At 35.0% G+C, this 24,999-nt stretch overlaps 5 protein-coding genes across 15 annotated transcripts; 3 read left to right on the top strand and 2 right to left on the bottom strand.

Annotated features, from left to right (window-relative positions):
- Window positions 1–53: 53 nt before the first annotated feature.
- On the top strand, window positions 54–13,872 carry LOC117608162 (uncharacterized). Of its 6 annotated transcripts, none has more exons than XM_034332839.2 (23): window positions 54–271; window positions 359–402; window positions 487–708; window positions 874–1,069; window positions 5,243–5,424; window positions 7,323–7,573; window positions 8,785–8,870; window positions 8,954–9,149; window positions 9,360–9,727; window positions 9,791–10,016; window positions 10,076–10,224; window positions 10,467–10,499; window positions 10,638–10,729; window positions 10,788–10,961; window positions 11,049–11,246; window positions 11,313–11,756; window positions 11,870–12,068; window positions 12,134–12,348; window positions 12,448–12,667; window positions 12,732–12,852; window positions 12,906–13,117; window positions 13,176–13,271; window positions 13,352–13,872. In XM_034332839.2, the coding sequence occupies exons 5-23, from the start codon at window positions 5,362–5,364 to the stop codon at window positions 13,516–13,518; spliced, it is 3,510 nt and encodes a 1,169-aa protein (XP_034188730.2). In that variant the 5' UTR covers window positions 54–271; window positions 359–402; window positions 487–708; window positions 874–1,069; window positions 5,243–5,361; the 3' UTR covers window positions 13,519–13,872. The 6 variants fall into 6 exon arrangements, with proteins under 6 accessions (XP_034188730.2, XP_034188731.2, XP_034188724.2 ...); XM_034332840.2 differs by having other exon boundaries at window positions 780–1,069; XM_034332833.2 differs by lacking the exons at window positions 54–271; window positions 359–402; window positions 487–708; window positions 874–1,069 and adding exons at window positions 2,900–3,091; window positions 3,382–3,652.
- Window positions 13,873–14,383: 511 nt separating this feature from the next.
- On the bottom strand, window positions 14,384–15,859 carry Svip (small VCP interacting protein). Of its 3 annotated transcripts, none has more exons than XM_076692502.1 (3): window positions 15,688–15,822; window positions 15,189–15,356; window positions 14,384–15,122 (listed from the first exon to the last, which is right to left on the bottom strand). In XM_076692502.1, exons 1-3 carry the CDS (start codon window positions 15,727–15,729, stop codon window positions 15,108–15,110), a joined length of 225 nt encoding a protein of 74 aa, XP_076548617.1. In that variant the 5' UTR covers window positions 15,730–15,822; the 3' UTR covers window positions 14,384–15,107. The 3 variants fall into 3 exon arrangements, with proteins under 3 accessions (XP_076548617.1, XP_034188738.1, XP_034188737.1); XM_034332847.2 differs by having other exon boundaries at window positions 14,385–15,122; window positions 15,706–15,842; XM_034332846.2 differs by having other exon boundaries at window positions 14,389–15,122; window positions 15,725–15,859.
- A 370-nt stretch (window positions 15,860–16,229) lies between these two features.
- LOC117608164 (retinol dehydrogenase 11) lies at window positions 16,230–17,696 on the top strand. The gene is made up of 4 exons (XM_034332845.2): window positions 16,230–16,502; window positions 16,561–16,796; window positions 16,862–17,159; window positions 17,227–17,696. Exons 1-4 carry the CDS (start codon window positions 16,230–16,232, stop codon window positions 17,398–17,400), a joined length of 981 nt encoding a protein of 326 aa, XP_034188736.1. The 3' UTR covers window positions 17,401–17,696.
- A 101-nt stretch (window positions 17,697–17,797) lies between these two features.
- Uvrag (UV-resistance associated gene) lies at window positions 17,798–21,870 on the bottom strand. Of its 2 annotated transcripts, XM_034332841.2 has the most exons (9): window positions 21,364–21,868; window positions 21,099–21,303; window positions 20,386–20,973; window positions 20,158–20,330; window positions 19,864–20,090; window positions 19,613–19,783; window positions 18,737–19,546; window positions 18,619–18,673; window positions 17,798–18,540 (listed from the first exon to the last, which is right to left on the bottom strand). In XM_034332841.2, exons 1-9 carry the CDS (start codon window positions 21,466–21,468, stop codon window positions 18,391–18,393), a joined length of 2,484 nt encoding a protein of 827 aa, XP_034188732.1. In that variant the 5' UTR covers window positions 21,469–21,868; the 3' UTR covers window positions 17,798–18,390. The 2 variants fall into 2 exon arrangements, with proteins under 2 accessions (XP_034188732.1, XP_034188734.1); XM_034332843.2 differs by lacking the exon at window positions 18,619–18,673 and having other exon boundaries at window positions 21,364–21,870.
- Window positions 21,871–22,829: 959 nt separating this feature from the next.
- Window positions 22,830–24,977, top strand: LOC117608263 (general transcription factor II-I repeat domain-containing protein 2-like). 3 transcript variants are annotated; one of them, XM_076692518.1, is made up of 3 exons: window positions 22,830–22,964; window positions 23,047–23,159; window positions 23,319–24,977. In XM_076692518.1, the coding sequence occupies exons 2-3, from the start codon at window positions 23,155–23,157 to the stop codon at window positions 24,775–24,777; spliced, it is 1,464 nt and encodes a 487-aa protein (XP_076548633.1). In that variant the 5' UTR covers window positions 22,830–22,964; window positions 23,047–23,154; the 3' UTR covers window positions 24,778–24,977. The 3 variants fall into 3 exon arrangements, with proteins under 3 accessions (XP_076548633.1, XP_034189004.1, XP_034189003.1); XM_034333113.2 differs by having other exon boundaries at window positions 22,831–22,964; window positions 23,245–24,977; XM_034333112.2 differs by having other exon boundaries at window positions 22,946–23,159; window positions 23,245–24,977.
- The last annotated feature ends 22 nt before the right edge of the window (window positions 24,978–24,999 follow it).

The following is a 24,999-nucleotide window of genomic DNA, read 5'->3' as shown; positions in this document are numbered from 1 at the left end:
TTGAATGTTGCATATATAAGCAAGTGAGACGCGTGCGCCAAATCAGTACACAATTGAACTTCAGAGGGGGAAGTTCTCAGCTTCATTTTTCATTTTTTTATTTCCTTCAAATACAAGAGAATAATTCCAGACAAATGGCTTCTAAAAAGGATATTTATTTATAGATATATTTTAATTAGACCTGTTAACGCATCATTCGCCTTTGACGGAGATAAATTACACTTCCGCAAGGGTACGTTACATCCGTGACTCACGTACTACATACATACTCGTAAGTCTTCTATATCAGTAACGCTATAAGTAAACAAACAATGATCATTGAACATATCAATAATTTATTATCAAATCAACGTTACAGCAAATACCTAAGAAAAACTGAAAGTGCTAATAAAGATGAACACGGTAAAAATTCTTTTTTCATCCCCTTATTGTACAATTATAGTTAAGTTTTTTCACTGAATTTTTCTAACGCGTCTATATTTTTAGGGACGGTGGCCAATTTACGGAGACACACGCCGGGTGAAAATTGCATGCACGGAGGACAATGGGGTGCCCCTTCCCTAGTTGCTCCCCTTTCGTATCTAGTACCCTGGAGCCCCGTCCCCATCTACAAAGATTACTCGTTCGAAGCGAGACAGCAGCTGACGACTGTACAATGCAAGAGAACGCTACTGGCTGTTAGATTACAGCAGGACGCGTAGGCAGAAGGTAAGGACCTAAAGATATTGATGCATGAACGAGGCTCGTCATTAATACCTAAAGTACTGATTTGCCTTTAGACGTTCGCTATTCTTCCTTTTTCCCGGAAGTCAAGTAACAAATTTTCTTTCCCTGCTGAAAAAAAAAATGAACCAAAGGGATCTGTTATTGTAGTGGAAGTGAAGGAAGAAAGAAAGGGAACAGCGAAGAGAGGTTCTGTTACCTGGTCCCCTCTCCTCTCCCTCTGTGACGGCAGGTCAGTGTTGCTGTACCCGTGGACGGGAACGGATGTATCATCCGATTGTGCGTGAACGTTGTTCCTTGTTTGTGAAAATGTGACGTACGTCCTGAGATCATCAGCATCATCCTGGTACGTAAATACGTAGTTGCATGCATGGTTTCAATCGAACGGTGTCGCGCGCCTCATAGAGAGAGACCCAAGGGCAAGGCGTGAAAATGTAAGGCATTCGTTAAGGGGTCAGCGTCGCGTATGTCACGCGCGTTGCATCGCTGGAATTATGCACGTGCTTTGACCTATAATTAATAGCCATGCGATTCATGAGATAAGGGTAACATTTTCTTTAGACACTTTCTAAGGAGTATATTGTTGTTTCTGTATTTTTGTACAGGCTATGTTTTGTTATTCATTTCTCTGGTATGTTATATTTGTAAGAGAACAAATAAATAGCGACAGGATAATTTTAGACGCGTAAACTGGTGCATACCTCGCGCAACGCACGCTGCGTTTGTATAAATATGTAAATAGGAAGCTAGCCGTCGATTCCTTCGACAAAACAAGAACAGGTTTCAGAAACTTTACTAACCCTGTGAAAGGTGTTGTCTCCTAACATACCTGAATATCGGGAAACGTGCCTGACGAGAAAAATACGTTTTCTCATATGGTTCGATACATAGATACGTTTATAAATCCAACAATGCAATATTTTTAATATTACGTTATTGTTATCGATAGTATTTCAAATGCACAAAAGCGCGGGAGAATTTTTTAATTTCAGATGGTAATTAACAGAAGTCATCAAATTAATTAATATACCACAGAACGTATGTTATAATACTTTAATTATTTTAATTATCAACTACAATTGTTTCTGTTTAATTTTCATGTGCCGCATGATAAGATTAGATTATTGATAGTATTTCAAATGCACAAAAGCGCGGGAGAAATGTTTATTAATCTATTGTATTCAACGTGAAACGGTACAGTTCGTGAAATTATTAATTTATCGTTTCGATTATCGCGTTTAATGAACCCAGGGCGACGGCAGACAAGCGCTACATCCCTGAGGCAGTTTTTCTCGAAGAAATTCTCTGAAATTCTCCAGGCAGACGGTGCACCTTGCACCATAAAGTCGGACTCGTCGGATCGGCATGTTATGTACGGGTTGTGGCAATGTAATGCGGCATAGTAAGGTACGCCGCGTAAGACAGATGTTGGCCAAGAAACAAATAAAAGAAAGGGAGGGAAAGAGAGGTCGACGACTAACTGGTAGCTTGAATGCAATGCCACAAACTGACGAGTTTCGCATTACCGTCATTAGTCATTTTACCATATCATTTTGTAGAAAGTATTTTCCTTTAATTTAACAAAAATTATAACACCGTCAGGTTGTCAGGTGTAGAAATTAGAAAAAGAAATTTAAAATTCGTTTCGATAAGAAATTACGGTAACTTTAATTAATAATATAAATGATAACAATGAGAGGCACAGCGTGTAAACGTCGTCAGATCATAACAAATGTAGCCTGATAACGTGTTACACGCACAGTGCCGTTAAACAACGGTGCATCGGTCACTGTTTGAACACCAGCAGGGTCTGAAGGGCCGTAGGTAGAGTTACAAACACGCTTTTATTCCTGATATCGATCTAACACCACCATTATTCAATAACACTTAACGCCCCGACGGCGGACCATGGAGAGAGCCTCAATTTTAATATTCTCTATTTTATATCATCTTCATTTTCCAAATTTTACATTGTTCCTTTCAAAATTATTCTTCCAATAGATTAATTTAAATTAATTCCCAATAGGAAGTCGCGGTTACGGGGAAGAACGATGGCGTACTGGAAAACTTGTGTGCGATAGTAAGGTAGCGCAAGCGCGAATGTAACCAATAGTTCTCCAGAAAAACAGATGGTCCCCGGCATTGGTAGCAGCAACAATTTGTTCGCATTTAGTATCTGCCCGTGTGCCGGCAGAGAAAGATCCTTGCATTTCTCGCCGGCTTTGAGTGTAAACTTTCTATTTTGATACGTTTACTTTGTGTAAACAGTGGGTTTGCGTTTGAAGTGTTCGATGGAGAACGATTTTCTTTGATTGGAAACGTGTTGTGTCAAGCTTTCATTTGAATATTTATCGAGCGTTGAAAAGAGGTTCTCTGTCATACTTTCATAAAATTCTTGCGAAGAAAATTTTACATTAGAAGTTATTAATTTTCACATTTTTCAACGTGAGAGAAATTAATATTACGTTAGAATCGTGATTAATTTGTAACTGTTAGGTGTAGAAATGAATTCGGTGTCTTTTCTTGCTCTTTTCAAATTCAAATCGTATTCTCGCGCCACTTAAAATCTACGAAAGCGCGGGAAGATATTGAAATTTAAAATAGTCATGCCAAATGCACCGAATTAATTTGCACGCCTAAAATAATTATGAACGATAGGAAAGTATGAAATTGTCATTGATAAAAAAAACAAGAGAAAATGAAGCAAGTGAGACACATTGTTGAGTGAGAGCAAAATTCTAGCTGCATCATCTGAAAGATTTGCAGTCAGTGTCATTTTTTTCGTGAGGTCATTGATTCTATCGGGACAAAAAGTGACCGCAGTGAGAGTGTCCCGGTTAGTGGAAAGAAATCAGTGGAAAGAAAAGTATGCAGTTACTTTCCAGCTTCATGGCGAGGCATCTAAAGCGAGGAGCATCCTTAAAGAAAGGTACAGCATTGAGAACCAACCAGGAACAATGCCAGAGTAATTACCCCTCCGTAGAAATACGAGCTCCTCTGTTTTTTTTTTTTCCTTTTCTCTTAGAACTGTCGACTCTTTGTTCTTCCGGTTAATAGAGAACAATTAATCATGCTTTTCTCACGATCGAAAGAGTTAACAGTACTCCTTTCTCTTCCTTAATTATCATTTGAAATTTGAATCTCCCGCGATTCGGTGGGTTTGAAATGTGGCGCGAAAATATGATTAATAATTCAAATTGAAATTTCATTATTGTTCCTTCACAAATGACGCAATTCATGACAGAAAAGTATTACAAAACTCCCCATCAATATTCTCAATAGAAAATGACTAATTGATGATTAATGCGAACAATGAACCCCAGGACAATAGCAGAAGGCGCATGATCTACGTTATTTAATCAATAACCACCAAAATATCTATCTGAAGTATTATATGAAAGAAGTAGTTATGATCACGCGATGTTATCGTTTGATCAGGAAAATAATTTTATTCGTTGTCTTGTTTTTATATTGTACCTTTCTTTTTTATTTTATTCGCTTTAATGTAATAACAAGAAAATGAATTTCATCTATTGTTAACAGAAATTCAGTAACCGAAGTATTAGAGCCAGGAACACCTGGAAAGGTTGTCGTATCAATTTCTGTGCGAGAGGGTGTTTGTAATGCCAAGGTCTTGTCCTGCTTGTTCTCTTAAGTATATTGGGTGCTGCATGCGCGTCTACTGACATTTCAATCATGATACTAGATCTTCTAGAAATGTTTATTTAAGGCTATGATCACCCGTAGACATAACGGATCATTAATTTACCACACAGATTAACAATTTTATGTTTTTTAGCCAACCCGTATCTAAGATTGAAAATCTAGAGAAGGGGACTTTTGTACATGGGAAAAAGTTCTTGCGCCATTGTGTTTAGTGGATAAAAATCTCAACGAATAACCGAAAATTTTTTTTCTCTTTTTTGCCACTTCCGTTCTGACCGGAAATGGCCGAGAAAGGGTTGACTCTAGAGCGTATCTCGCTCTAGTTCACTTTAGCTTCTCATTTTCTTTATTTTAAGAATGTTAAAGTATAATCAGATGGTGTTAAAAAAATTGTAAAGGAAAGGAAACGAGAGTATCGATTATGTTATTATCAGTTAGAAAGATTATGTTTCAAGGAGAAGGTGGGTCAGGAAGGAAAACGCTTTTAATCTTGGATTCACGCGACGTTCACAACCGACGAACATAAATCGAAGTGGACAGCTTAACGGATGGATCAAACGAACATTCCGCATAAGACTATACTGTATTCGTTGTGTATGCACGTTGCGGTATCGTTAATTGCCTTCAGACGTTCGTCCTTGCGTACATATACCTCCTCCCATTGTAATTGATATGCAGAGAACATTATGCGAAGATCTTTTGATAACACGGTTATTACCTCGACCTTAGAAAAAACATTTACTATCTCTGGGAGAGAAAAATGATACATTTTGTTATTTTCAAAGAGTTCTTCATCAATAGTGATTAAATTAAAGAATTTCTAATAATGTATCATTTTTTATTTTATTTACAGGAAAACGTGAAAGTACTGGAGGAGGAAATCCGACAAACAATTGTCCATCTTTTACAGGCTGTTCAAATAGAGGAACTAACAATACCACCGGTTACGGTAGTGCACCGGGGGGTGCCAATATGACCCCCGAGGATACTGCTCCCGATGAAGAGTTCGCTATAGCCATTACTCAGAAAACTCAGGTAAACTGGTTCGGTTATACTAGGAAAATGCATAGAAAAAATGCGGTATTAGTAATTTAAAACAAAAGGATAAAAGTAATTAATTTTCTGGCACATTATCTTGCACTGGTCATTACTTGATCAGGAATGATTAAAACGAAGGCCACCTAGATTTCACGCACTAAAAAGAATGCAAGAATATATTACTTTAAGAATGCGTTACCGTAACGATCACGTAGTATGTTAATGAGCGATTTGTAATGCTTAACATCAATTGCATGTAGCATTACAAATATATTTTTTATACATCATTATTGGTAGCTATTAAGTAATAATAATTACTGTTTACTATAAAATTAATTATTGAAAATTGCATTGAAAAATTGATTTCTATTAAAAATTCATTCAATTTTTCGCGCTTCGGTGCATTCGAAAAGTAGCGCGAAAATATAATAACGATAATTAGAGTTACTAGGACTTTTGAAAAATAAATCTTCATTTAAGAAAAGAAGACGTCGAGTTTATTTTTGTATCCTGTGTTATTAATAAAATAATCATTATCGTTGTCATTATCGCGCCACTTTTCAAATTCACCGAAGCGCGGGAAATTAAAATTTATAACGAAGAATGAATTTTATTTCTTTATTTTTTTTTCATAAAGAAAAGCAGCAAATATTTACGCAATAGTAATATCACCTATCCTTTCAAGAACGTAACACTTCATTAAATTAGAAAGTTGCCTATTGCTAAGGGATAAAAAGCTGGAGATGAAACCTTGAATCAAGGATATTCCAGAGCACACACACGTTTTACTTTTTTTGTTTGTTTTATGTTAATTATTCTATGAAGAAACTTTCTTCGGTACTTTTCCCTGGAGAATTCATTCCTGAATAGGAACAGCTAACCTTTTGCCCTAAGCGTCTGTGAGATTAGGAATGTAACGATTAAAATCACTAGAGTTCCATGAACTTCTCACCGGAAATCATTCGAGTAATTTCCCACGTACCTTTTCAAAGTATGAGACGATTTCATGGCTTAAAAGTATGACTTATTAAGGTATGAGAAAAATCGCAAATTGGCTAATTCTTAAAAATTCGTAAAACTTTTCTTGTCGTGCTGAGATAGAAATTAATTCGCTTCTGTAGCACTACTATTTGAAATTTGAATCTTCAGCACAAAATGGCTAAATGTAACATTCTCAGACGGAAGAAACTGTTTCTCTCCATTCCTCTGACGATGCTGGCTATTCGAATCACGTAAATTCCGTTGAAAAATTTCTACCTTTACAAGAACACTGAAACTATGTAGCTGCGTGCGATGCATTTCGTATTAAACGTAAAACAGTCAGGAGTTATTTAACATTCTTTTATGTGTACAAACTATTGTAGAGAAATGATAGTACTGTACCATTATCATAATTTATGTATGAATATGAAGAATAATAGTAATGCCATTCTATATTCTGTATATATTACAGACAGGAAATAGAAATTTTAAAAATTCACAGTTCAATCTTTTTTATTTTCCAAATGAAGCTATATTTACATAAGATTTCTTATAGTGAAAAAAAAAATATACTGATCGAACTGAACCTAATCTCCTCCTTTTTCGAAGTCGGTTAAAAGAAGAAATACGAAATATTTTCATTTGAATCAGTTCCATTTATTCCCGCCACTTAATCTGATCGTCTCGGGGTTAATGACGTTTTCCATGACGCCAAAGATACTTGCACGCGATGTTGCGTGAGTACACGCGAATCATGTCCTACATCCCAGCAGGATGAAGGAATAATGATTTTTATCGCATACAACTTTTCCTTTGTTTCATTTTCTTTTTTCAAACTCGACAAAACGAGATCGATAATAATGCATAAAATTTCAAGCTGTAAGAATAGTTTTATTTCTATTTATTTTCTGCAGAGGGACGCAGAAGCTATCCGCGGGGCACTGTACCTAGGCGTAGCCCTTGCAATTGCATGGATAATAGGTGCAACAGGACTTTCCCTGGCATGGCTGGTACTGGTCTTAGCATTGGCAGGGACAATACTGAAAGCAAGGATCTCTCGTCTCCTTGAATCAATTCTTCAACAAGAATTAGCGAGATTGCGTAGAAGAAGAGCTTTGTATAAAGATGAAACTGCTGAATGGCTGAGTTTGCTTCTCAACAGATGGTACATTACATTAATTTTCTATCGGACCGATTTAACAACGCTACGCTTCTAAATGATTCATAATTTATTCAGTTCTTATTTTCGCGCCAATTTTCAAATCCACGGAAGGGCGGGAATATATTTAAATTTCAAATGGTAATAATAAATTCACCGAATTATTGATTCGTTTTTAAATATTACACAAAGTTTCTGTATTGATTTTACAATCATATCAAGATGTTAATAATTTAAGATGATCCCAGTGAAATTGAAACAGTGTTTATGGATATATCGCGTGATTGTTAATGATCCCAATATCCACCGTAGGTGAACGAACGTTCACGAATCAATACTGTATAGGTATTTGTAAACATTCCACATTCCTGAGTGTATAACTGGTGCCTTTCACATTTCACTGCATACGTACAGTGACCTGTAGTTGACAAAACTGTGGCTATCGAGTCACTATTATAAACTAGAATCATTGAATTTATATTATTAATAATAAATTCAAAGTAATTGTTGCAAATAATTAATCTATCATTAAAGTAAATTTGTAACATATTTCAATTTGTATTTGATGCTGTTAAAATTCATACAACAGATTGCACCTGCTGCTTATACATTGGGCACAAGTGAAATTCCAACTTCGCCAACATTTTCTCGTTTGTCAGGATCTTGAAGACGTTAAAACAACATGTGAGAGCTTGTCCGTATAGTGTACTACTTATTTGGATAGTTGATAGACCTGTTCGAACATTTCTGGACCTACCACTCGCTCTCCTTTGCTTAAAGGAACATTCCTTTATTTCTTTTATGAGAATTAAATATAGTTTTATACTCCTATTTTTCCATTCATCGAGTTTTCTTGATTATTTGAATTTTCCGCGCTTGCGTGGATTTGAAAAGTGGCGCAAAAATATAATTTGAATAAGTGAAGTTACAGCGATTCTTTCATAATAAATTCTCAATCCATTAAGTGTATTAAAAAGAATGAAATGGCTTTTGAATTCTAAAAATGAACGTCTATCACTAGTACGTTGAATATTACATTGATTTATGACCTACTTTACTGTCTTTCAGATTTTATCTAAATAGAATCTTGTCATGAAATTGTATCTGTATTTCCAATTAAATTTTAATGGGTTCACGAGTTAATCGTTTTAAGTATACGTATTACTATAAGAAATTAGTAGCGTTTAATCGATTAACTTTTCTTGTTTATGATACAGGTGGAGGTTCAGCGCTGCCAGTATATTTTCTTTAGCAAAAGAAAGGCTGGAACCCTTGTTGAACGAAGCGAAACCAGGAATACTTGGTGTGCCTCCATTATTTCTTTCTTTTTTTAATTAAACGATAAATTCATTGAATTCCTATTATTAAATGGACTCATTGTTCTAGGACCATTGGAACTCAGAGAACTCACTCTTGGTGAGCAAACCCCTTGTGTAACACGTGTGAGAACGTTAGATTACACAAATGACGATGATGTTCTGGATGGTCAAACGGGAGAAACTAAATTATCCATTGAAGCCGATGTACGACTTGATTGCGAACAATTTCGTATGCTTATCACGACAAGATTGTTTGGAAAAGGGTTGGTATACCTTTTTAAATTCGCGCGCCAATTTTCAAGTCCATCAAAGCGCGAGAAATTGAAATTTAAAACAAGTAATTAAGAAGGCAGAGAATCAATATCATCTGGTGATATAAAAGTTTTATATTTTGTGCTTTAGCAATATTTTCGAGTCAGAAAATTGTATTTCAAGATCATCTTAAACTTCTTCACTACCGTTTTAAATTAAAGGGTTGGTATGGACATCGACCTGGCTGTGGAGAAGCTCTCGCTTTCGGGAACAATCCTGGCCACCCTGACCCTCAACTCCATGGCCCCGTTTCCCCATGCAACCTCCTTAAGCGTGAGCTTCCTGGAGAAACCAGACGTTTGGTTCAGCGTGAGAATTCTGCGAACCGTACAAATGATGGAGATGCCTTTAATTAAGACCTGGATTCATGCCGTGGTCACGGACGCTTTGGCAAGCTGGATCGTCGATCCGGGTCACCTGGAGATGAATCTGAGAGCGCGAGAGAGACCAGGACCTAAATTAGATTCCACGGCTAATTCCATACCACAAGGGGTGCTCACTGTTGTTCTCTCTCAAAACGGCTGTTCTGGTAATTAGTGAAATGACCAATCACAGAGATAGTTAAAAAATTATCGTTAAATATTAATTGTAGCTTCTGTCGGGGACGAGGTGAGGTGGCTCGTTGTGACAATTGGGGATCAAAGAATAGTTATGGCTCCTTTAAATCCCACCTGGAATGAAGACGCTTCGTTCCTAGTGGGTGCGCTGGATAATGAGAAGATTTTAATTAAACTGAAAGCGAAGAGACTTGTCAGTACCATAACTCTAGCTCAGTTCGAACTCCCTCTGGGATCCTACAATTGGGACGGTTCGCAGGTGTAAGTAGTTGATAGTTAAACTAAAGATTCCAGGGGAATTGATGTTGTTCATTCGACAGGATTGAGACTGTACTGCAACAGAAGAAACCGTCTCGCAACAGTGCTAACATTCCAAATATCAGTGCAAGATTAGAATACACAGCGCTTCCAAAATTGGACCCAGATTCACCGCAGCCAGAGGTGTCGGAGGATAATTCACACTTGGCCGGTAATTATAAAAGCTTTCTCGAAAATAACTTATCGTAAATAAAATTTGTTTTAAATCCTACTATTAAATGTACAAATTAATTCGATGCCTTTAGCGTTTCGGTGGTTTAAAAAATTGCGCGAAAATAATTTCAATACTTAGAGTTACTGTGGTTTTTGAAAAATAAATGTTCAATGACTAAGAGATAGGGCATCGAATTAATTTCTAGAAAAACATAGTGTTATCCTGTATGGTGTTTTCAGTGCCTCGAAAAAGTAATCGGACCCAAAAAGCAGGTAAAATAAAAGAAATATTGTAAGCACGATGAAAAGAGTGATATTTCTGCATGGATTCATTTATGTCTTGTACTAGGCTGTTGCACGCGAAACAATAATAACAGTAATGAATGATTTTTTTTATTTATAAACTTTCAGGAGTGCTTGTGGTTTATATTCATTCAGCAGAAAATCTAAACGGCGACAACCAATGTAATCCCTATTGCATGTTATTTAACAACCGTAAGAAGGTACGTTTACAATGTTTGTACTTGTAAAAAGAAATTTTATATCTATTTTTATTTATAGGTGAAAACTACACATTATGTGCGAAATACTACGTCTCCGTGTTGGGAAACCAGGGCACAGTTTCTCGTTCAAGATTACACTCAAGTGTCGCTCAGCTTTGTTGTATATTCTTGGAATATATCAAAGTCTACTGATACCGATATGCTTGGACTAGCTATATTGTCTTTAAATCAAGTACGATGGACTCTTTGGGTCTCGCGATTTTTAGGTAAAACACTGTCCGATTGAATTTTATTTAACGGAATGATGCTTTCTTTCTAGGAAAACACATGGGTAGTTAGAAAAGAACTGACTCTCAGCGGCTCGAATAGTGTGTCTACGATGACGGTTTCCGTGTTATTCTACCCAGTGAAAAGTGTGCAGCAGGTGATCACTAGTCGGAGAAGCAGCTTGTCTTTCCCAATGTCCGACGACGAACCTAAATCGAAGAGAAACAGTCTACCGTGGATGCAACAGGCAGTTAGTAACATTATTTCTTAATACCACCAGCAATGATATGTTTTATATATTTTTAATTATTTACAGAAGCTGTTATTGACCCACAAGGACATAGATCCTGCCTCGTCAGACGTGTCGAGCCTTCTTTCCACAGGAAGCGGCCTGATGGAAGTCACTCTATTAAGAGCGAAAGACCTCGTAGCGAAAGATTTGAACGGATTCAGTGATCCGTTCTGTGAATTGAAATTAAACAACGAAACAAAATATAAAAGTAGTATAAAGAAGAAGACGTTGAATCCATGCTGGGACGAAAGTTCCATCATGGGTTTACCTCGAACTGGAGAGACCTTGGACGTCGTATTATGGGATCATGATACTTTTGGAATGAAGGATTACCTTGGAAAAGTATCTCTGACTCTCGACGACATTAGGAAAATGTCCAACAGCGATCAGTCCCATTGGTTCACTTTAAGGGGAACCAAAACGGGATCTGTGGAGTTGAAAATCAAGGTCTTGTCCGAGGAATGTGAGGTAGAGAATTTCTATTAATAATAAATATAAATTCACATTAAATTCATGGTATTTGCAATTGCTGAAATTGTATTTTCGCGTCACTTTTCAAATCTACAAAAATTTTTATATAGACACAGAGTACGTATGCTGCCAGCAACATCAGTGAAAGTTCAACGCAATTGAACATTGAAACTTCTGATACTGTGTCGAACATCATCAGGAGACCCTCAATGGAGAAAACAAAGATGAGACTACATTTGGATGTTATACCTCCTCCTCCACCCCCGCGCACAGTCACTCTGTTGAAACCAACCGTTTCTAGTCAAACTGGTAAATTATTTTACAACTTCTATCGTTTGCATAAGACCTTTACAATATTCAATCATTTGAAACAGACAAAACTAGTATTGGAAGCAAAGATTCGAACGAAATGAATGGAAACCAGAATTCGTGGATACCTAGGGTCGTCACAGAATCAGTAGCCGATGACACAAATGGTTCAAAATTAAGAGAACGAAGATCCTCTCATAACAGTTTAACTCCAAGTCCTGAACAAAGTTTTGGTAAAAAATTGCCCCAATATAACAGCTTTCGTGTTATGAAACAGAAGGTATATACATCATTTTCCCACGCCACTTTTCAAATCCACCGAAACGCAGTAAATTCAAATAAAAAGTATTGGAAATATACACTGTATGATTAATTTCAGATGAAGAGGGGATTAAAACTACGCAGATTTCGTTCCGAAGTAAATATAGAAGACAAGAACGAGTCTAAAGGTATAACATTGAGCCTAGAGCCAAGAGGAGGAGGAGAAGCCGATGCTACGGAACTTTTACAAGGGTCTGGTTTGGCCCATGCTGTGTCACAACCTGATATGCTTGGTAGAATAAGACAACCAAGTCCACGTTTACGGATCAGACCAAATGGTACATGAATTGCATTCACTAATACTTAACAATTATCGTAAATTAATTATGAATGATTAAACAGAGTTGAAAGTTGTTAATGGCACCAAGGAAAGGTATTCTGGAATAGAGGGTAAAGTGTTGCAGGCCCAAGGCCTTCACGTTGCGCACATTGCCCAGTTGTATTGCAGAATTAAACTCCAAACGTGAGTATACATGAAATATTAATTTATGAATAATTTATGAGACTCCTTATTAGGTGCACCAGTCCTGATAAAATTGCGTCAACGAATGCTGGTAAAACATTGGCAAAGTCTAGATTATTACCAGCGATGCCCAATCCTCAATTCAGTATAGATTTTCATATTGACGGTGACAATGTTCCAAGACAGTCTTTATTAATATTTGAAATCAGAAGCGCTAGTAAGGAATTGTTGGCCAGCAGACGCATAACTCTTCATGAATTATTAGGTACGTTTGAACAATTATTTTATACTTTGAAAAACGATTTAATATTTCGTACATTTAGGTGTTTCTGCACCAACTGATGAGATTCATACGTGGCTAGCATTAAATAATGGAGCATCGTTAGAAGTACAAATTGCTCATGGAAGGGAATTGAAAAGTAAATCCACAAAGAAATTGTTCCGCTCTTGGTCTGTACACAGAATAGGAAAGATATAACATTGTTTATATATCTGTTAGGTGTGGAAATGAATTCGGTGCCTTTTCTGTTTTTCACATTCTTACGCTACTTTTCAAATCCACCAAAGCGCAGGAAATTCAAATTTAAAAGGCGTCGAATTAATTTGTACAGCACCGCGCATGGCAGGCTTCCTCACCCCCGAAGTTCCCGCCCTTTGACAACGTAAAAAAGGGGGCCCCATATATTTATGGGCAGTGACTACAGATCCAACAAAACTGGACATGCCTTTGTTCTCCAGGGATCATGATTTTGTGGATCCCTCAGGTGAGGTGAGATCTGCAGATACACAGTTGTGTGTGTCCGCAGATGCAGAGCATAGTTGTCATGACAGCTATTCCTGTCTTTCCAGTCCCCCTTTACCACACCTCATACTTGCAAATGAAAAGACACAATTTTGATTCCCTTTAATTCAACTTCTTAGAAATCAGTCATAATCAGCATAAGACTGAAAATTATTATAATAACTGATTGACAAAGTTGTATTTTAAAAAGACCGCCATAAATTATTTTTACATTCGATTATCACGCCATCTATACAACAACGGCTCAAACTACTCAACGAGTTACCGATCGATTTCCTGAAACAGAACACTAGCGCTACCTATCAGGAATTAGTGGAAACTACTTACCGACTAGTTTCCGGGATTCCCCGATAGGTGGCGCAAGTGTTTCCCTCAGAAAGTCGATCGATAACTCGATGAGTAGTTTAAGCCATTTCTGTATAGATGGCGCTAGGGTGGCATTTGAAATTTTTTTAAACTCTCGAACTGGGAAGCTAATAATAAAAAGAAGCTTTCCTCTACGGAAGCCTACCACACTTAATACTATATACCTAATAAAAACGGTACAAATCTGGATGTACCCATTTCACATTTTAAATGTTAATTATGTACATATATATTTATATTAACAATAAAAGATTGTAACATTTTGTACCATAAGATGTGTATAAGACAATATCTGAAACTTCGAAATGCAGTGTAAGTAATAATCTTCGATTACTTTTTTAAATCAATTTCGATAGTTAATCTGCAATATAAAAAATGTTTATTTACCACCACCTACTATACAACTTACCACTTAATTGTGTAATTGTGTCCATAACATATTTTGTCAGCTTTGCAATTTATTTATGCACTAATTTACAAATACATTTTATACAATATCACAATTATTTATTATTGTAATCATTGTATTTAAATACTTTCGTAATGGTATATAAAAGGAAATAAAATATACATCACGTATATCATGAGCCTTGTGTTAAACAATTTTGTTATTCTTGAACGTGTATAAATAAATACTTCTTTGTTACTTAACAATACTATACAAATATATCTTTCAATACATTTAACGAGCAACAAATCAAAATATAAATTCTGAGGAGATTATAACATTGCGTTTAAAGCATAAAAAACATAATATATCTGCAATGTTAAAATATTAGGTGTATAAGCTAATTCAATGCTTCTAGCGTCGCTATTTCAAATGAATTTATACACCTAATATCTTGCATTTCTTATTAATAAAAGATAGTTGTAACATTTAACTTTTAGCCACACAACAAGCATTCTCACATTTATACATTATATCAAATATTAATATAAATAGTTAAAAACATAGTGTAAAAACGTATCTATATGTATCTCAAAATGCAAACCTGCAGCATTGTTACCATATCATTTAATGTGTAATGTGTGTATGTTTAATATATGTTTTTCCAAAGAAATTTACAGGTACCATGAACAGTTCACATTAACTCATTTGCCACTGAAACAATATAAAATTCATACAATGGTACAACATTTGTAAGTATACATTAAGTTTGTTTCATACCTTTAAATTACTTTGCACGTTCATGTTACCAGCCTCTTCTACTCGCTTGTCTCGTTGTTGATCTAACTTTTCTTGTCTTTTAACAGCATCAATATTTTTAATACCTCTGCTCTGCTGCTCAGCAATCCTTCTTTCAGCAGCTTCCACCTGCTTTCTTCTTCTAGTTTCCTAAGAAGAAATTTTTATTGTAATTTGTAACACATATAGATTTGTATCGCGATCTTTGACTTATGCCCTCATTAGTATAACTAGGTAAGGTCCAAGATGAATCTGGTTTCTTCCAAGATGTCAACCAACTCAAATTTTAACACTTAAAAATTTTTAAATTTTTAGCGGGTGGAGGGAGGGAGGGGGACAGTTGACAGTTTAGGAAGAAAGAATCAAATCACCCTGAAATTCTGTAATTATACTTAGTTACACCAATATTTGTCCTCACTATAAAAAATGAAACACTAATTATTTCTCTAAATACAGTTAATTAAACAATAGCAATATTTACGTGACAAATATTTATAACCTGAAAATTCCGATCATACCACATCGGGAGTTAAATCCTCGCACGAAGTTGATGGTTTACAACAAGACATACACAGATTCCCCATAATGTATATAACACAATTCTCTTTCAATTTCTCTAACAAGATAATTTTTTCAATCCACAACTTCCAACGGAGAATATTTTCAATCAATAAACCTGTCGTACAAGATACGTGTCCGTTCAATTAGAGATGGCCAAGGTTCCTCTGAGATTCCCCTCCACTATCATAAATTCTCCAAAAATGATTTAATTCAAAAGACTCTTTAATTAAAATCCTTTTTCTAATAACTATTATTATAACTTTATAAATACCTAATCATTTGCATTGAATTACAATCAATTATATACAACATGAGCAGAAAAGTGAAGTACATAACAGATAAGGTTAATTCATAAAACGAAAAGATATCGAAACTTGTGTGGTTCTTTATTAAAAACAGATGTCGTGATGAGGTGTTAAAAGTGTTTCTACGCAAAATACTTCATTTGAATATCCAACCAAGATGGTATCCTCATGGTGCTATTTAATTCTACCAGTAGTATTGTTCATTGGACTGCTTAGAAAATGTCGTGAACGTACCTGGGGAACGTGCAAAAACACAGACAATTTGCAAGGTCGAGTGTTCATAGTGACAGGTGCTAATTCAGGTATTGGTAAGGAGACAGTGAAAGAATTGGCTAAGAGAAAAGCGACAGTCATCTTGGCTTGCAGAAATTTACAAACTGCTAAAGATACTGTGTCTGAGATTCGCAGTCAGATGACAAATGGAGAACTGGTAAATCCTAGGACTATATCATAAAAACTATATATATTAATCTACAATATTTTTTCAGGTGCCGATGAAACTGAACTTAGCATCTCTTGCATCGATCAGAGAATTTGCAACAGAAATAATAAAAAACTTTCCCGAGGTTCATGTATTAATTAACAATGCTGGAGTATATGTTCCTTTCAAAGAACATGCATCAACAGAAGATGGATTTGAGATTCATTTTGGAGTGAATCATTTAGGTCATTTTTTGCTCACCAATTTGCTATTTGAGCATTTAAAGAGAAATGCACCAAGCAGGTCTGTTGTCAAATCACAAGTATAAATATTTTATTTATTTATTTATTGAGATCTTTTTATAACAGGATCATCATTGTTACCTCAAAACTCTTTGAATCTGGAGCTATTGATTTTTCAAACTTAAATGGAGAAAAGGGATTGATAGTGAAAGGACGTATGAATCCAGCTTACTGTAACTCTAAATTAGCAAACACTTATTTTGGTATTGAACTTGCAAAAAGAAGTGAAAACAGTGGTGTTAATGTTTACATGGTTTGCCCTGGATTTACTTATACTGGATTATTCAGAAATGTTAAGAGGAGTTGGTTCCATTACATTATTTTTTCACCGGTCGCTCTGTTATTTTTGCGTACTGCGAATCAGGTAAATATTTCTGCACATTACATATAAATTTGTGGAGAATATTATATTCCATACTTTTTTTTTTTAGGGTGCACAAACAGTGTTACATTGCGCAATAGAACCATCTTTATCCAACGAAAGTGGTAACATTTACCGTGATTGTAAATTGTACAATTCAAAGAAAAAACTAGACCCTGATGTAGCGTTACGTTTATGGGAAACCAGTGCAAAATTGACTGGTATTAATGAAACTTTGAAATGAACATTCAGTGGCCATTTAATAGGTGTACAAATGAATTCGGTGCCTTTAGCACTTTTCCGCGCTTTGATGGATTTAAAAAGTGGCGTGAAAATATGAATAATTTGTACACTTAATATACAGTGGTGGACAAAAATATCATCATTTAAAAAAGGTATTCTGGTTTAAATGATGGTCTTACACTTTTGTCCGCTATTATATACGTAAATACTGCAGTGTGATAACATACATATATTGCCATAGATCATATAAGAAATAGTAAAATATTTTTCTTTGTGAATAAAATACACTACTTAATTTTTCAAGTTAATAGAATGTAAAAAATGTTGTAAATTCTATAAAATACTCAAAACACAATAAAAAGATTTCCATAATTTTTAAATAGTATTCCTGTAATATAGAAAGAAAAATGATTATATTGAATCATTTCAAATCTATTTAAATATATATACAAACATTGTTTTGCATTACATGGATATTACGGAAACTTAATGATATTGCCAGCCCACTAACAATACCAACTTTACATTGTAATATCACAATTAAAAAAATATAAACGTACGCTAATCTTGATATCATATGTAGGAATCATTATTATGAATACAAAGCACAGCTATTAATTGCACGACTACCATTGCACACACGCCCGCGCGCACGCATGCATAATACCACCCATTATACTGTACCTGAAATTTTTGTAAAATTTCAAAATAATCGAAACAAATATACAGGAACATTATCTTTCCGATTTTTACACAATAACAAAATTTTTTCTACACAATATATGGCATCATTGACGAAACTACAATTTTTGGATGGGTGAGGCTACGTCCCTTAGAAATTTTGAAATTTTTGAGTGTTGAAATCTTAGATTGGTAAGGGGGCTAGACCCACCCTGGCCCCTACCTAGTTACGTCAATGCATGGCATTTTGAATTTACAGCATTTAGATATCAACTAACAGCGCTGTTTTGTATTCCATACAATGCAATAATTACAGTCGTGGTTTCATTACTTTAAAACTGGTTTTCTTGTTGGCTAAAGCCTCGGTGCGTGCATATACATTCTCTGAGCTACGTTTAATAATGTCTATGTATTCGCTGGATGCTTGAAAATCACATTTGTCCGTTTCATCATGTGCCAACTAAAATAATAACATATTATATTAATGATTGAAAAATAACACGGTAGCAGAAATTTATATATATATACATTCACTTACTACTGATTCATTATAGCACCAGTTTTTAGAACGTAAAGAATCTACATTGCCCTTTCTACGGCAAAAAATTTCATCATTCAATATATACAGATTTATTTTTTTGACACAATATACTTACTTTGATTTTTCTAACGTATCTTCCGGATAACTGCAGATAGAACTTGTTCTCTGTTTCCTTTCAGTTTCTTCGTAAGTGCAAGACATTATATCATCTAGAGATAAACAGGACTTATTATACGTTTTGCTTTCTACAGCAATTCTAGAGCTATCAGAATTTTGCGAAGCTTCATTGCCAGAATTATAATCCTCATCGTGTCTCCCATTTTTCAATGCGTTATCTATAACATCGTTGACTTTTAAAATTTCATTAATATCTGAGATTTCGTCTTTCTTATCGTTCGAATTGTCATCTTCGTTTTGACTGCTGTTGAGTGCCATTTCACAGCTGCTTATTGAGTTTGAACTTCTATCTCTGACGCTCACTGAACATTCGAAACTGTCCGTAACATTGGTTAATTTAGAAACCGATGTGGGTATCATAATTTCAATATTACTTTCTATCGCAACTGGAGTATCTTCAACGTTACTTATGTTACTTATAATAGCATTGTTTAATGTTTCGTTACTGCTATTGCTTGACCTATCTTTAACTAGTACCAGAGTTTTATTGTCGATGGCACTTTCTTCTGACTTACAAATTCTTTTTGATTGACTGCCTAAGACGAGGGACTGTATAGGTTTATCTAAACCCTGATCCAATGAAGAACCAAGCGAGGATTTAATGTTTTTCAATTGACTCATGGATCTTGACGAACGGTGGCATTTTTCAAAGATTATTTTCTGGATCGGTGGAGTTACGCTCTGTTTCCCATTTCCAACCTCTATGTCCAGAGATGAAGTGGAATATGTTCGCTTTGAATTATCCAAGCTGTAGAAAAACAATAGTTTTATAATTGAATTATATTCTACAAATTATAATAATGATACCACGCACTATGATTGATTTGGTTTAATGTTTATTAATGTAGCAAGGTTTGGCAAAGTTGCCCTCAGGTCTGTTGTTGGAAGGCCACAATACCATCTTAACTGGGCTATATTTTTATTCAACAAATAAACAGCATAACGAAATTGCAGTTTATCTTTACTTCTTGCAAAAAGTGGAAATCTGAAAATATATTTTACTAGTTATATCGTTATTCTCGCGCCAATTTTCAAATTCATCGAAGATGAAAAATAGATACTTACTGTCTCTCGTTGTCTGGTAAATTGTCTGTAATATGATCTATTACTTTGCTACGTGATCCATAATGTATAATAGGGTACCTAGTAGGTATATTAAGAAAGCTAGCGATCATTTGAGTAGTATGTGCCACAAATCCCAAGGCTACCGCGACTTCAGTATCATTTGATAATTCTAAATTCTCGCTGTCAGGCAAATGTACTTCGTGTATTTTAAATTTTCCATTTCCATCCTACATAACATTTATAAAATAGAAACTATATATTTTGAATTTACCTTTCTATTGAGTAAGCGCTTACCTGGGAAATTGGATATATTAAACTTAGTTCTGAAATTAATTGTCTTCTTCTGTAAGCAAGTTGACTACTCAATTGAACATATGTCTCTCTTGTATCAATTTGAATTTGTCGCCATTCGTGTAACTTCTCAATGTCTTTGTTTAGCTCCCTATACCTCGCCATCAAATCTGATCCTATAAAATAATAAATATAATAAACATAAAATGCATATTATTTAAGAATTCATACCATAATCTTGATTTTCTTCCAAGATATTAGAATGCACTTGATTCAATGCTCTCAATTCCCCCATCTTCCTTGCTCTTTCTTGTTCCAATAACTTTGTCCTAAACCTAGCCATTTCCAATTCCTTACGTATCTTCAGTATTTCGGCTTTTTTCTCTCTATTTACCTTACGAGGCTGAAACAATCTATTCAACGAAGACTGAGGGTACTTCGGAGTGTGAAAATTTTCTCCCGAAGCAATTTTCATCCGAAGGGCTTGAACTGACTCTGTCTGCTGCTTTAATGCTTGCATTTTGTTCCTCAAACTGCTCAATTTACTCACAGTATATGTATCCCTTATTTCAGAGGTGTTTACTTTTATATGTAAATATCTTTTCAATTCAGGAGTTTCAACAAAACAGAATACTGGAGTAAAAAAACCTCCATGGAATTGAAAAATTAAAGAATTTTGTTTCAAAACATTATCTAAGTTGTTTGGCAGTTTTGGACCAATATATGCCAAACCAGTAAATGATATTCCCCATGTGAATACAGTCACGTCGCTCTGTAGATTATCCACAATCGCCCTTTTCCATAGTCTTACAATAATTTCTATAAAAAAGATTGATAAAATTCCCTTTATGTTTCATACAATACATTATAAGAAATTTTGTTTTGATATGAATACCTATAAACGCATGATCACATTTAAGGTACTAACAGACTATAAAGCTCACCACTGGCAGTAGAGTAGCCGGTGGCATGTATGGTTGGTACCTCGAGACAGGACCATTTGGGGTTTGTGTTATCAATTATCTCGCTTGTATATAAAGGTGAAGACATGCTTGTTCTATGTAGAGTATAGTAGAACCAACAGACTTCGTTATTTGTATTCGTCTTTAAGTTACATCCTATTATTTGTATAAGATTTCTGAATCGTAACTGAAAATTACATGTTCCATTAAATAAAAAAGAGTTGTTTAGTTATTGAAATATAATTACCTGCTGAGTAGCAAGGGGTAGCCAAGTCTTATATCTTGGAACAATGCGAGGTTGCAGGGTTAAATCCAAATCTCTAACAATGCTTCTTGTCTCTGAAACCTCCATTGTATACCTTCATAATACATAACAAAATTTTTAGGTTAGCCACCTACATACACGCGTATGCATGTAAGTATGTAATTTATGTGAACAATGAAGATTAAGAGGAAATATATTTCTTTCGCATACAATTCAGATTCTTTTAATCAAAATGCAGATTCATTATTAAATATGTTATTTTCTATGCTTGACAGCTCTTCACATTGACACTTCTAACTTCTGTATCCATTCGCATTCGGTATCAACATTGACTATATAAGAAGACTGGATATGTCCTTTTTCGCGAGGGATCATGATTTTGGGGTTCTGCATGTACAGAACACAGTCGGTATGACGACCGTGCCTGTTTTACCAATCCCTCTCTTGCTGCACCTCGTTCTATTTTATTGCGTTCATTTAATTTGCTGTATTTATCTTCAAAGCTTATTGAATAAACTTATTAAAAAGATTTCACTATCATTTTATTTATTATTTTAACCCTAAATCACTGCACCCCTAACATCCCTGCATCCCTTATAATAAATATATTATAAAAACTGATTCGAGTAAGGGTAAGTAAAGGTAAGTAAAGGTAAGTAAAGCCTCGTGAAACCACATCATTGTTACAAACGTGCAACCCCGGCATCACATTTTTGAATTTTGAATTTTGAATTTTGAATTTTTGGCCCCCTAGCGGGAAAAATGCGAACTAAATTTTCGATGTCGAATCAGCGCCCTCTGGTGGCAAAAAAGGGAACTAAATCACCTCGGAATTTTGGCCCTCTAGCGGGAAAAATGCGGACTAAATTTTCGATGTCGGATCGGCGCCATCTGGCGGCAAAAAAGGGAACTAAATCACCTCGGAATTTTGGCCCTCTAGCGGGAAAAATGCGAACTAAATTTTTCATGTCTGAGCAGCGCCCCCTGGCGGCAGAAAAAAGGAACTAAATTTGTACAAAAATGTTTCTGGTTTTGCAACGTTGTCGACTACGTCAAAGACTTTGAATTTCTGCATTGTTGTATGCACAGGATGCAGAGATGTAAGGGATGAAGAGATGTAAGGGATTAAGAGATGTAAGGAATGTAGGGCTGAAAAGAATGTAGGGATGAAAAGAATGTAGGGATAAAAAGAATGTATAAGGGATGTAGTGATGTAAGGAATACAGGGATGTAAGGGATACGGGAAAGGTTAAAATAATAGACAAGGCACACAGGAGTAATAAAATCAACACATTCATTCTCGTAATGAGTTTATTTAATAAGCTAGGAAGCGAAATACAATAAATTAAATAAACACAGAAAATAAAATAATGGTATGTGTATGTCTATAACAGGTAGATCTGCGTCCCTCGACGGACGGCGTAGGACTGATGTGGTTATAGCATGCCGTTAGTTGGATGCAATAACTGAGGTGGCGCTGAAGTCAGTTTCTATTCGGCCTAATTTTCGATGAAACGTTGACTGTTTTACCGACGCGGAATTCGGAGTTGGGCCTCCACGCTAGCATCACCTTAAAAACAAAGGCATGTCTGATCTTGTTGGATTTATAGTCACTAAGGGCAGGTTGTTTTTTTACGAAATACGAATGTGTTCCAATCTGTTTAGATGCTGGCAAAGAATCAACTTCGAAGATTACGTTGTTCCGTTTAATTTTCTCTATAAAGGTCATCTAAATGACAGAAGTAAACGAAAAATTAGTGAAAGAAGAAGTAGATGAGGTAAGCCATTTTGATTTTATCCTTGTAACAATATCATATGTCTCCTGGAGTCGCATGCTAAATGTTTACATATTTCCTTTTACAGGACAACTTGTGCAGCGATGCTGCTGCACGGTTGACTTTTGAAATTGCCCTGGAAATTGCGAAAACGTCGTGCAGTTATGCAGAGGGAGAATTTATAAAAAAATGCTTGTTAATTGCAGCCGGACAATTATGTCCACAGCAAGTCCGAACTTTCGAAACGATAAATCTGTCTAATAAAATAATAAAACGTTGCATTGATTTAATGGTGTGCAACGTTAAGAAGCAAATACAGATAATATGTACATCTTTTATAACATACTCATTAGCAGTTAATCAGTATATATGTTTATCTGGTATACCCTATATAGCAATTTTCATTCGTGGAGTAAATAGTAACTTACATGTTACAGAAGAGCTATTAGATTTAGTGCCAGTAGATGATATGATTGCAGAGAACATTTTATCTTGTGTAAATAAGACATTACAAAATAATGATTTAAAATGGGAAAGACTTGTTTCAATAACAACCAATGGATCCTCTATGATGACTGAGGATAAAATTGGTTTTATGAGTCTTGTGAATGGAAAGATGAGAGAAATAGGCAGTTCTAATAATGTAATTGCTGTACATAGTCTAATGCTCATGCATAATCTATGTGTAAAAAGTGATGTAATATTGAATGTTATGTCCACCATTGTAAATGTTGTATGTTATATTAGAAATCATGAAATAAAGTTACAAGAATTCCATGCACTTGTGGAAGAACTAGATTCAGACTATGAGTCTAGTAGGGTAATAGAATTGTCTAATTACACTGAAGTGGAATGGTTAAACCGTGGAACTGTATTGGAAAAATTTTTTAATATACATGAAATAATAAGAGACTTCATGGAATTAACTGGACAATCTGTACCACAATTGAAGGATACCCAATGGCTAATTGATTTAGCATTCCTGGCTGATTTAGCAACTCATTTAAATAATCTAAATCTATTGCTGCAAGAAGAAGGACAAATTATAGTGCAATTGTATGATAGTATTCGTGCATTTCAAATGAAAATACAATTATGGATAAAACAGTTGCAAATGGGAAATCCTTATCATTTTCCAAAATTAAAATTAGCACCGCTTACTGAGGACTGTGTTAAAAGACTGTGCACAATTTTACAAATACTCCTGGAAGAAATTGAAACCAGGTTCAAGGACATACAAGATTTAGATACAAGTTTTAATATATATACAATGCCTTTTACAGTCAATGTGAATACAGTTCCATCAGAACTACTGTTAGAATTACTTGATATGCGATGCGATCGAAAAGTAAAAGTAAAAGGAGGTTCTTTAATAGAATTTTATGAAAATTTTTCTTATATACGATTTCCACAATTACATAATCTTGCGGCTAGAACATTATGCATGTTTGGATCGACACGTTTTTGTGAGCAACTGATTTTAAACATGAAAAAGATTAAATCAGCTTACAGAACAGGGATAATTGGTTATGATTATATTTTCAAGTGTTCATTAATATTAAATTCGTGTCGAAAGATTCGTCCAAATATTAACCAATTATTGAGAGAAAGAAAATTATAGGAGACTATCAGTCATTTAAAATTATATTTGCCTTATTTCGAGAACGAACTTTTTCTTTGATGTATTTATCAGTTTTATAACATGTATTATTTATTTTTTCTATTAACTTATTGTTAGTATTGTCTGATGTATATATGTACAATCATGTTTGTTGCATTCAGTTACATATATATATATATATATATATATATATATATATTTGTTAGTTCCTAAACTTGTACA

This window comes from Osmia lignaria, chromosome 15 (genome assembly GCF_051020975.1).
Source record: "Osmia lignaria lignaria isolate PbOS001 chromosome 15, iyOsmLign1, whole genome shotgun sequence".
In the NCBI taxonomy this organism is placed as follows: Eukaryota; Metazoa; Arthropoda; class Insecta; order Hymenoptera; family Megachilidae; genus Osmia; species Osmia lignaria.
This window is presented reverse-complemented; position numbering and strand designations above follow the sequence as displayed.

Coding starts and splice junctions, on each gene's coding strand:
- LOC117608162 (XM_034332833.2), top strand. CDS start 3,592: ATGCAGTTACTTTCCAGCTTCATGGCGAGGCATCTAAAGCGAGGAGCA. Junction 8,871..8,953: donor AGCGAAACCAGGAATACTTG/GTGTGCCTCCAT, acceptor TCATTGTTCTAG/GACCATTGGAACTCAGAGAA. Junction 12,668..12,731: donor TTTACGGATCAGACCAAATG/GTACATGAATTG, acceptor ATGATTAAACAG/AGTTGAAAGTTGTTAATGGC.
- Svip (XM_034332846.2), bottom strand. CDS start 15,790: ATGGGGAATCTGTGTATGTCTTGTTGTAAACCATCAACTTCGTGCGAG. Junction 15,357..15,724: donor AGGATTTAACTCCCGATGTG/GTATGATCGGAA, acceptor ATTTCTTCTTAG/GAAACTAGAAGAAGAAAGCA.
- LOC117608164 (XM_034332845.2), top strand. CDS start 16,230: ATGGTATCCTCATGGTGCTATTTAATTCTACCAGTAGTATTGTTCATT. Junction 16,503..16,560: donor AGATGACAAATGGAGAACTG/GTAAATCCTAGG, acceptor ATATTTTTTCAG/GTGCCGATGAAACTGAACTT. Junction 16,797..16,861: donor AAGAGAAATGCACCAAGCAG/GTCTGTTGTCAA, acceptor TTTTTATAACAG/GATCATCATTGTTACCTCAA.
- Uvrag (XM_034332841.2), bottom strand. CDS start 21,468: ATGGAGGTTTCAGAGACAAGAAGCATTGTTAGAGATTTGGATTTAACC. Junction 21,304..21,363: donor TACCCCTTGCTACTCAGCAG/GTAATTATATTT, acceptor TGTAATTTTCAG/TTACGATTCAGAAATCTTAT. Junction 18,541..18,618: donor GGTGCTATAATGAATCAGTA/GTAAGTGAATGT, acceptor TTATTATTTTAG/TTGGCACATGATGAAACGGA.
- LOC117608263 (XM_034333113.2), top strand. CDS start 23,115: ATGACAGAAGTAAACGAAAAATTAGTGAAAGAAGAAGTAGATGAG. Junction 23,160..23,244: donor TGAAAGAAGAAGTAGATGAG/GTAAGCCATTTT, acceptor TTCCTTTTACAG/GACAACTTGTGCAGCGATGC.